The following is a 10,950-nucleotide window of genomic DNA, read 5'->3' on the forward strand; positions in this document are numbered from 1 at the left end:
CACGGTCAAGCAGCTCCTAACAGACCACTCTCAGTGTGTAACCTCTGTAAGCCAGTCCCATGCAGTATGATAACCACTCTACCTTTTGGAGTGTGTGCAACTGTAATATCTCCCTGCTGAGTAGAGACAAATACTGCCACACTAGAACCTGATCACCACATAGAGGAAGGGGTCTCTTACCTTTGTCCCTGGGGGAGACCTGGACCTGGGTGAGGTCTGAATAAGACAACAGGAGAATCGATCCAAGTTCAAAAAGTTTAATAAAAATCTAAAAAGTTACAACGTTGATTTTCTAGGATACAAGATTAATCAAAACTGAACTAATACAGTCAAACTATTTCAAAGCAGGTGTACTGCCTGAAACGGTCTTCAGCCCCACATCTGGACTCAGCCTCTTTAAGGACTCGCCAAAGAGACTCCCATTCCCACAACTATTATTCTTTTTGCTATTTAATAGAAAAACATCTCCTCCTAGAGGAAGAGAAACCAGATAGAAAAGATCCTCTTTTCTATGCCAGGCTATCTGGCATAGAAAAGAGGATCTTTTCTATCTGGCAGATGAAAAGTTGCGCCATAATCTGCATAGAGTGTCTGTGTCATTAAACAACGACGCCCAATTTGGCAAAACTTTAATATCAAGGTGAACTTTTGGCCGTTTTTGTGACCTCTTATCAATCTGCAGCCACTGTCACAAGCTTTCACCTCTGAGCAAAAATACCACATCACCACCACCTTGTTGTCACATCAGCAACGTTAACATATTGAGTACTAAATATAAATAGTGAATCAACATTAATATAAGGATGTAATGAGAATATTTCATATTTCTTTTGGATTACATCTTGCATACTGTAATGATTTATATATTTTTTTCAATGGTATAGTTAATGCCCACATGATAAGAGGTACATAAAACTATATGGAAACTAGACACAAATCGTTCAAACTATAAGCAAGACAACCAAGGACAACCATAATAAAGCAATCAAAGCAATTAACCTTATGACCTCTCGTGATCTGAAACAATATCACAACGATTTGATTTCATATCTGGTGAAACATAGTAACTCAAAGAATTATATGTCCAAGATTAAATGGATGTATCAAAGTAAACAAAATACCAAAATGTAATATAAAACATAAAATGATCATAATCCAAAAATGAAATATCAGTGATATATGTATTGGAAGCTGCTTCTATTTCAAACATAAGTAAGAGTACATATGAAAACTGTGATTATGTGTAGAGATAAACTGCAGCAGCTGAGGTTGTCTCTTTAATTTGTGCATTTAGTATTTGTTGTCCAATTTTAAATGTAATGTGACATTTTAAAATGTATAAAATGCCTCTGTGTCTTTGTATTGCAGCTTTTCAGTGAATATTGCCCCCGATGAGCAGGAGGTTGCATTGCACTTCAACCCCCGCTTTGGTGCTCATGGAGATAACAATACAGTGGTCTGCAACTCTTATGAAAGAGGCAGGTGGGGCCAGGAGCAACGTGTGGGACGCTTTCCTTTCCACCGTGGAGAGGAGTGTAAGGTGAGAGAGGTCCTGTGTCTCTGTGCATGTTTTAGTCCTGCATGTGTCCCTTCTTGTTTGTAATCTGCGTTTCTGTTAGTGGCCTCTGTTGTCCCTTCTTGTTTGTAATCTGCGTTTGTTAGTGGCCCCTGCGTGAAAGTGTGTGTCCCCATATTCTTGCAGGAGTATTTAATCTTTATTTGCATTTTTTTTCTTCCTTTTTCTCTGTTTTTCATTCTCATCCGACTGTACAGATCATAATTGGATTCACCTCTACGGAGTTCCTGGTGACGTTAGCAGATGACTCTCAAATTCACTTCCCCAACCGCTTAGGTCTAAAGAAGTACTCTGTCATCACCTTCAAAGGGGATGTTCGCATCAGAAGCTTTAAGATCAAGTAAACCTGCTTAGGCAAAGCAGGTCTACAAATTCCTGAATGCATCTGGTACCAGCCTTACATGCTTATTATGCTTATTGTATTATGTGATAATTTAGCTCTATAGATACAAGCAGTCAAGAAAATTTACCAGAAAATACCACATACAATTGCTCTTTAATATGCTTTGAAAACCTTCATTATTTTGTTGTTCTTCCTTGTGATGTTCCAGATTTTTCAGTGCACTTCTTGCCTGCAACATTTATTAAAGCATGATCTTTTATGAAAAACATAGACACTGGTTATACCATCAATATACGTATAAAAACATTCACATCAACAGGCTACTGCTGTATACTGTGTATAACTGACATGTGACTCGTACTTAAAACCCATATGTACATATAAACTAAAATGCTGAAGTTTAAGAATTGATCCTGCAGCAACATTAAGAGTGAGCGGTCTGAAGCCACATATCCCACCTCGTTGTTTCACTTCAGTCTTCAGCTTGTGTCGGGGTTGTGTAGAACACGAGGACTGAGCTTTCCACCAGTGAACTCTGTGTGACTTGAGGCTTCAGACAACGAAGTCGGTTTCAGAGCAGTTGGCTAGAAAAACCACAATGCTTCAACACAACAAACTACAACGTTTCCCTCAAGTTTTGTGACGTTTCTGCAATAAGTCATGTTAGCCACTAGATGTCACTATTGCCATATTGATATAATTTAACAGAAGATGGGAAAATATTTCTGCTCACACGTTGGCTCCTTTAGTTAGCACAGAGGTGAAAATCAGAAAATGACATAAATGGGCAGTTGATCCATCCTCTGTGTGTGTGTGTTCTTCCTCTGTTTGAGGTTTCTGTGTGATTAGATCAGCTGACTGTCTTACCACTGCAAAAGGAAACATGACATCCCTGTGACCAATTGAACCTCTGTTATGCAAACTGTTCCTCCGTGACAAGCCATTTTTTATTTAAGCCCCATTTAAAGAGAATTTAATTCTGTTATTAGCAATGCACATTTCTGTTTTTTGAGGGGGAGGTTGACATAGTTTCCTGGATCACTGATACATGCCAGTTGTTTTAGATGAGAGCAAACCACACATTGTTTGTGAGTGGACATTCAGAAAGAACAGCTGAACAAAACTGCATGGACATGCCCTTGAAAACTGGTTAGTAATTGAGAGTGCGTCCTTGTCTGTCCGTGAACATAATAATAAAGCAGCTGTGGCCTCCTGAGGCAGACATAAGCTACAGGGCATCATTGTGTTTATGTGTAAATCACACATCTGCCGTCCTCTTAGAGCCTTCTTACACCTCACACACATATGAGCTGTAAGACCCCATCTCAATCAAAACTTTGTGAATTCCCATCATGAGAAACACACGTTGTACACTAAACATATTGGTTACTATTAAGTATGTACACATGTACATAGTCACTCTCTGTGAAGCAAAGTTTCCAAATATGTTCCAAAAAAGAGCTGTCATTCATGGGGACTAAGGTGGTAAAATGATGAACAACATGATTTGATGTTTTGAACGTGAAAGCTTGTTCATTATTTTGTAATCTGTATGTGCGACTAAACAATTTCAGCTCAAGGTCCACTCACTACAGTAGCTCACTGAAACTGAATGTATGATCTTCACTAACAAATGAATCAGAGGCCATTTAGTCCACTAATTTCTGCACATTAACAATAAAATCACAGGTTTTTTTTTCTTTAAAGTTTGGCTCATATCAAGTTGGGATTACAAAGAGAAGATATGCAGCAATAAAAATGCAGTGTAACTGTGTTATTCACTCTGAGTCACAGCAGATATGTGAGCAGTGTGTCAGCAGATGAAAGTCTTTCCTCATCCTCGCTGTGAGTCAGAGATTCCAACCATTTTGGGGGTTTGACTTTGGCCTGTTTCTATTCAATTCAGTTTGATTTGTATAGCACCAAATGACAACAAAAGTTATCTCAGGACACTTTACAAAGTAAGGACTAGACATTACAATACTACTAATAATTATGATTATGATTATTTTTGAGGAAAAATCCAACAAATCTCACTTGAGCAGCATTTGGTGACAGCGAGGAGGAAAAACTCCCTTTAACGGAGGAAACGTCCGAGAGACCCCGGCTCTTGGTGTGCGGCCTTCTGCCTTCCAGCCCCCCTACCAAACAGCACAAGCTACAAGCCAGGGAGGGCCCTGTGTGTGAGTGCACAGTTTAGGAGCTGATTCCAGCCCCCCTAACAAAACAGCAACGGAGGAAACGTCCAAGAGACCCCGGCTCTTGGTGGGCGGCCTTCTGCCTCGACCGGTTGAGGTGAGTGGATAGAGGAGAGAGAAAAAAAAGAAAAGCAACAAGATGCAACAAACAATCACCACTGGGCAGTTTATGTACATCTGTACTGAGCCTGTTCTCAGATGTTGCCATTTGATCCTACTGTAAGTTACAAGCTATAAACAGTCACCAGACATTAAGGCCGTTGGCTGTGCTAAATATTTAGTTGTCTCCCTGGTAACAAATGCTTTTCTATTTCTGTCTGCCACTCTGGTCTGTGCTCCCTCTCGCAGCCCGACTCAGCAGCATCAGGTCACAATGTAGCAGTTTGATGTCAGCACATAGTCTACGGATAATTATCTTCACTAAGACCTGAAATCACTTGTTAAACACTATGTTAGATATTTACAATCTGCAGCTTCACTTTGAACCCACTGGTGAAAGTTCACTAATGGTCTGATTTTAGTTGCTGTTTGAACTGTCACTCAGGATGAAGGACCCTCCCACACTGGATATATTTCAGGCCCTGCCTGCAGCACACCCTCTTCTTCTCAGCTGTACTCCTGAACTTCATCTGCAAAGATGTTTAAAGTAAGTATAATTATGATTACAATGCTGCTCTCCTGCATTTCTTTTAGCCTCTGTATTTACTTAGATGTATAAGCAGTATTAGGTCATATTTTTGTGTAGCTGACAGCTTGTTGGGATGTGCCAACTCACTGTGCTATACTGATGTTACTGAACCAGCTGAACTTTGCTTTAAGTGAAGCAGATTGTTGAACATCCTGTAAGTGTTATTTAGCCTTTGAGAATTAAGGCCGTGTGGAGTTTTTCTTTGCCTTTTATAGTCAAAATATTCACTACAGATCACATTACAGTGTAACTGCATTATGTGCAAGTCATCTGTTTATATTTTTGCAATCTTCCTGCATTAGTTTAATCACACTGCAAAAGTAATGCTGGTTAACATTTGTCCTTTTCATTCCATTCATGATTCCTCTCAGTCCCTGTATTTATAGCTGAGCACAGGCAGGGCTGCAGTGTTGTATCTCTGGACTCATAAGATGAGTAGATTACGAAAATGGCCCTGGTTTTTGCCAGGCTACAAGGGTAAACGTGTGTTTGGAATGGGCATTGAAAAGTGGAGGCACCAGGGTTAAATCATATTAGAGGAGAAAATGAAGTAAAGTCGGATAGATGTTACTACTGTATATTGTGATGTCAAGTTTAACCTCTTTGACTGAACAGGTCAGCTGTGTTAGATTCACTGTCAGGGAGTGGCACTGTACACTGTAAAAGATATATTTTGTCTTTATATTAGACAAAAATTCTAGCAAGACAGTTATTTTAAAGTGTAATTAATGATTAAAATAATCCCTTTATTTGTGGTGAAGAGATTTCTGTATTTGTCCGTCTGTGAGAAGTTGAGAAGTGAATGAATTGGTGAGTCTTTCTCAGTACAGTATGTAGTTTTTTTTTTTAGACTGCAGTGTTTGAAAGAAATGCAGGGTGACTGCCAAATTCAGCCCCAGCCCAGTCCCACATAGCTCCAGCTCCAGTGTCATGTGGTATACATTCACTATTGAACTCTACCATGGAAAGAAGAATGTACCCATCTCATCCCATCCCTTAACACTTCCTTTCATTTCTTTTTTCAGATACAGTTTTTGGGTTATACTTCTTCCTCTCAAGCTCTGCCCAGACCAGAACTATCTTACAGATGTGTCCATTTGAACAAGATCCCAAAACGTTACTAGGAAACTATGCCAACCCTGAACATTCACAGCTAAATGAACTGCTTTTCTTTTTCGATGGGAACGTTTGGACTCTTGTTCTCTGTATCTAGCACTATCAACATTGCCAGTGTTTATTTTTCCAACAGCTGGAGTGCATTAAACTGCCACAATTCTGGCTCCTGTCTAGCTATCAAGGGGACCAGAATCAGTCTCTGAAATGCATCACATCTGTAGAAATCTTTTTGACAGTTATGACATGTCTAGATTTATAACCTGGCAGTTGTTGGGCTCCAGTTCTTGTTACCATTGCTAACTCTGAGAAATGAGACAGTCCAAGTAACTTCAAAACAGTGCTGATTTATTCAAAGGATCACAGGTAAAATTAACATTACACGCTGCCTGAAGTGACTGACTTGCCAGTGACTGTTAAATAATGTATGTGTTTCACTACCAAATAATAGATTGGTCAAGTATGATTTCATAATTGTGACACAGTTCAATACTCCTGTGACACATGTACAGTAGCAAGTGAGCAGAGGATTTCTGCTATGCTCAGCCCTTCTTTCCATGGTGTACCAGCCACCCAGTAATTCACTTAGGAAAGTATTGCTCAGTTTAACAGTTGTCCCAGATCATTTTTCAACATTTTTAGCCTTTGCCAAAATCACAGAAGAGGAAAAGGTCCATGACAGCAGTGGCACAGGAAAGGAATGGAATCTGTGAACAAGCCATCAGTGGGAGTATAACTGAAAACACATGTGTGCTTTATATGGTTGAAGTGAGGATTGTAGAGTTGGCTGGGGCTGCGTCTGATGGTGCTGTGTGCCTGAAGTTGTAATAATGATTAGATCTAGTAAACTCCAGCAGTATTGCCACACAATAAGGTATATCATGATCCCATCTCTCTCTTGCACAGGGTATGACCGTAAGGAACATGTCCTTCAAGGTCGGGCAGACCCTGACCATTGTCGGAGTTCCCAAGCCTGATGCTACAAAGTAAGTAGTAACAGTGTAAAGCACTGTCTTGATGTTTTGAAATAATCTAAAATTGCAGTAAAACTGAAAATGTTAATTTATTCTTGGCTCTTCTTGGTGTTTAGGTTACATTAGCAATAATTTACACCTGTATTCCACCCAACAAATTCATACTTCATTCCTGCAAATGCTCTCTTTTCTCTATGTGCTTATTCAATTTTCCCTATGACTGAACTTTTTTTATACTACACAGAGGTGGAGGCAGAATCTATAATTAGTTACTGACCAGCTATTAACTCCTCATCAGTAACATTAGAGTGATGAAGATAATAGCGTTTGAAAACAGTAGCAATAAAACTGCTAAGGCTGTCTCTATATTTTGTGCATTTGGAATCCGATGACCAATTTTAAATGTAATGAGACATATTAAAATGTATTATATGTCATTGTTTCTTTGCGGTTGCAGCTTTGCAGTGAATGTTGGCCCCAGTGAGCAGGAGATTACAATGCACATCAATCCCCGCTTTAATGCCCATGGAGATGAAAACACAGTGGTCTGCAACTCCTACCAAGGAGGCAATTGGTGTCAGGAGCAACGTGAGGCAAGCTTCCCTTTCCGCCAGGGACAGGAGTTTAAGGTGAGAGGTCCTTTGTTTTTGTGCACGTTCTAGTCCTGCATGTAGCTCTGCTGGTTTCCCTTTTTGTTAGTGACCTCTGCTGGAAAATGTGTGTCACTGTACCCTTGAAATATCCATGGCCAAGAGGAAGTAGAGGTTATTTATGCAGCATTTTTATTTTTTTATTTGCATATTCTTCCTCCTTTTCCTCCTCCTGTACAGATTATCATTGAATTCACCCCTGCGGAGTTCGTGGTGTCTCTGCAAGATGGCTCTAAGATTCACTTCCCCAATCGCATGGGGGCAGAGAAGTACTCTGTCATCAGCTTCGATGGTGAGGTTCGCATCACAAGCTTGGAGATCAAGTAAACCTTCCAGGAACTGGGGAAATGAAAATCAGGTCATTCGCTTCAATTTGTCTGGCATCAGGTCGCATATGGCCCCTGTTTACAAGTTTCTGAATACGTGGTACCAGCCTTGACATGTTTACTGTAGCTGCAAGCAAGCATAGGCAGAAAGATAGATACATAAAGAGATACATGATAATAATCTACAGATGTATACATACATCCACACAGCAACTTGACAGAGCTACTGACTGAGAACCAAACCAAGTATAAAACAACCCCAAGTCCATGTTATTTGACTCTTGTTTAATTTGTAGTGTGAAAGATTGTAGTGAAAATATCAGATAAAATGTGATCACTTACTCTTCAACATGCCTTGAAAACCTTCATTTATTTTATTGCTGTCCCTCAACATTCCAGATTTTTAAATACAGTGTGTGCCTGTAACAACATGTATTAAAGCCTGATCTCTTATGAAAAACATGGGCACTGTTTATTCCATCAGCAGTCACGTGCATGTTTTTTCTAGTCGTAGATTGTTTTGTTCGTCACTGTACTGTACTTCTTGCAGAGTACATCTTACCGTCTGCAGTATTTCTGTCACATTAGCACACTCACTGTTCCTTCTTCACTTATACAGTACACTACTTACCCTGTGCTCAGTTCCACAAGCATGTGATCTGTAAAAAAGCTCCTTCCTTGTCCAGTAAAAAATGTTTGACACTGTTCCACTCTACGGACAAGTTAGCTGTATAAAACCATTCACATCAACAGGCTGCTGCTGTATACTGTGTATAACTGACATGTGACAGTTACGTACATGTAAACTAAAATGAACTGACATGTGACAGTTACGTACATGTTAACTAAAATGTTGCAGATTGCAGTGACTGGTCTGAAGCAGCACAGTGGTTAATGTAGTGTCACCTCACAGCAAGAAGGTTCTGGGTTTGATCCCCAGCTGACCTGGTGCCTTTCTCTGTGGAGTTTGCATAGGTTCTCTCCAGGTACTCCGGCTTTCTCCCAGAGACATGCAGCTTAGATTGATTGGTGACTCTAAATTGCCCACAGGAGTGAGTAATAATATAGTGAATGTGTGTGGTTGTTTGTCTCTGTCAGCCCTGTGATAGACTGGTGACCTGTCCAGGCTGGACCCTCGACTCTACTCAGGAATAAACACATAAAGGATGAATATTTGAAGCCCCATATTCCACCTCTTTGCAACAGCTTCACTTCATTCTTCAGCTTGTGCCGGGGTTGTGTAGAACACAAGGACTGAGCTTTCCACCAGTGAACTCTGTGTGACTTGAGGCTTCAGACAGTGAACCTTCAGAACAGGTGGATAGAAAACCACAATGCTGTAACTTATAAAAACTACATTAGATTCCCTTGAGTTTTGTGACATTTCTGCAATTAGCCACGTTAGCCAGTAGATGTCGCCATTGCCATATTAATGTAACTTAACATTAGACAGTGGGAAAATCTTTCCAGTCACACATTGGCAGTGGTGGGCAGCAGTGGACTACATGTAGTTCAACTACATTTTTCTGGAGCTTACTGGCAGTTCAACTACATTCATGTTTGCATTGTGATTCAAGTAGCTAGATAACATTTTTACAGCTTTTATTGTAGTTCACCACTGAAACTCCAATTGCATTTGGGCCATAAAAGGACATTTTCAGCCCCAAACAGAATCACCAGTTAGATAAGAACTTTAAACGACGACTCATGTGTCATATAAACAAGAGACTCTGACAAGTAAAAAGACAGAGGTCCATTATCAGTGTTTGAGCTGTTCAGTCTTTTTGCTTTTAGCTAGTTCAGTTGTAATCAGGTAAGGTAAAATCCAGATATAACATCTGTTGCAGTTTCGTCCTTGAAGCCCAGATGGGACTGTGTTTTTAGGCCAGGTTAAGGTCTCGGGTAATAAATTCAGTTGAGAAACCTTTTTTCCTGGCATGTAAGGTTTTTGTATTATATTTTGTTATAATTTTGTATCACATTGTTATTTTGATGATTTTTTCCAAAGTAGTTTGACCCTTTTAGTTCATTATATTTATCTCTATGGTAGCTTTGCTGTAGTTCAATGTCTTCCAGTGTGAAGTAATTGGAAACTATGCTTTCAAAGTAGCTTTCCCAACACTACACATTGGCTCCTTTAGTTACCATAATGTGTTCTACATACAAGCAGCAGCACAGGGACAAAAATGAAAATCAGAAAATGGCATAAATTTGTATTTCCAACCTCTGTGTGTGTGTGTGTTTGAGAGTCTTATGAGTATTTTAATAGAGTAATATGATGTAACATTAGGCAATGTGTGTGCGGCTGACTTGAGGAGAGATGTACGGAGAAGAGAAAGTGAGGACGAGTGTCTGTGTGTGGACACTGTCTTACGCTGTGATCCTTTAAAACAAAGGCTGATTGGATCATTCCTTTGTTTGTCACGATTCATAAACAGCAGTGCAACATGTAAATGTATGTGTGCGTGGCCTTTACACATGGGGTCAATCTGACATGGTTTTTCCAGGACATGTGCACGTGTGTGCGGTAAGGAGTTCTCTGAAGCTAAGTGGCAGTGTCAAAGGGGATCTCTCTGGAGGAGAAGAATCAGAACATTTTGTCCTGATGACCACAGTTCAATCCCTCACTTTGTTTTCCTCTCTCTTCCTTTTGCTCTTTTCCTCTTCCTTTCCTCTGAACCTCTCTTGCCCTCATTTTGTGTCTCTGCTCTTCTGCACCTTTATTTTCCAAGTGTTTCTTCCATCCTTTTCACTTAATACTTTCTCTCTTCGTTTCTCTGCAAAGTTGTCTCTCCTACTTCCCTTCTCCCTGTATCATTCCTTAGCTGTAAGCAATCCCTTATCCCACACTCCTAATTGGAAATAACTCATTTTAACACTTCCCCTCTTCATTATTTTGTGTCAGACAAAATCGATATGCAGGCCTGTGTTGTTAGTGTGTTTGGATTTGCTCTGTATCTACTTAGATAATGTTAGCATGGATCGAGACTGGCCTCTATCTTGGGCTCCTTTTGTTCACTATTACACATAATTAACGGTAAAACTAATAAGATAAGGTGATGTTTATAAATCAGATTGACTA

At 39.9% G+C, this 10,950-nt stretch overlaps 2 protein-coding genes across 2 annotated transcripts in view; both read left to right on the plus strand.

The window, feature by feature from the left end:
• The window catches only part of LOC109969454 (beta-galactoside-binding lectin-like), a gene marked incomplete at its 5' end in the record, with an annotated part of 4,902 nt that extends 1,756 nt beyond the window's left edge, over window positions 1-3,146 (plus strand). Inside the window, 2 exons of the mRNA XM_020616353.1 lie at window positions 1,369-1,540; window positions 1,774-3,146. Coding sequence (XP_020472009.1) covers window positions 1,369-1,540; window positions 1,774-1,920 — 319 coding nt within the window. The remainder of the gene's footprint in view (window positions 1-1,368; window positions 1,541-1,773) is intronic.
• Window positions 3,147-4,670: 1,524 nt separating this feature from the next.
• lgals2a (lectin, galactoside-binding, soluble, 2a) lies at window positions 4,671-8,328 on the plus strand. Its single transcript, XM_020616455.1, has 4 exons — window positions 4,671-4,763; window positions 6,825-6,904; window positions 7,350-7,521; window positions 7,723-8,328. The coding sequence occupies exons 1-4, from the start codon at window positions 4,755-4,757 to the stop codon at window positions 7,867-7,869; spliced, it is 408 nt and encodes a 135-aa protein (XP_020472111.1). The 5' UTR covers window positions 4,671-4,754; the 3' UTR covers window positions 7,870-8,328.
• The last annotated feature ends 2,622 nt before the right edge of the window (window positions 8,329-10,950 follow it).

The sequence above is a fragment of the Monopterus albus genome, unplaced genomic scaffold (genome assembly GCF_001952655.1).
Source record: "Monopterus albus unplaced genomic scaffold, M_albus_1.0 scaffold174.1, whole genome shotgun sequence".
In the NCBI taxonomy this organism is placed as follows: Eukaryota; Metazoa; Chordata; class Actinopteri; order Synbranchiformes; family Synbranchidae; genus Monopterus; species Monopterus albus.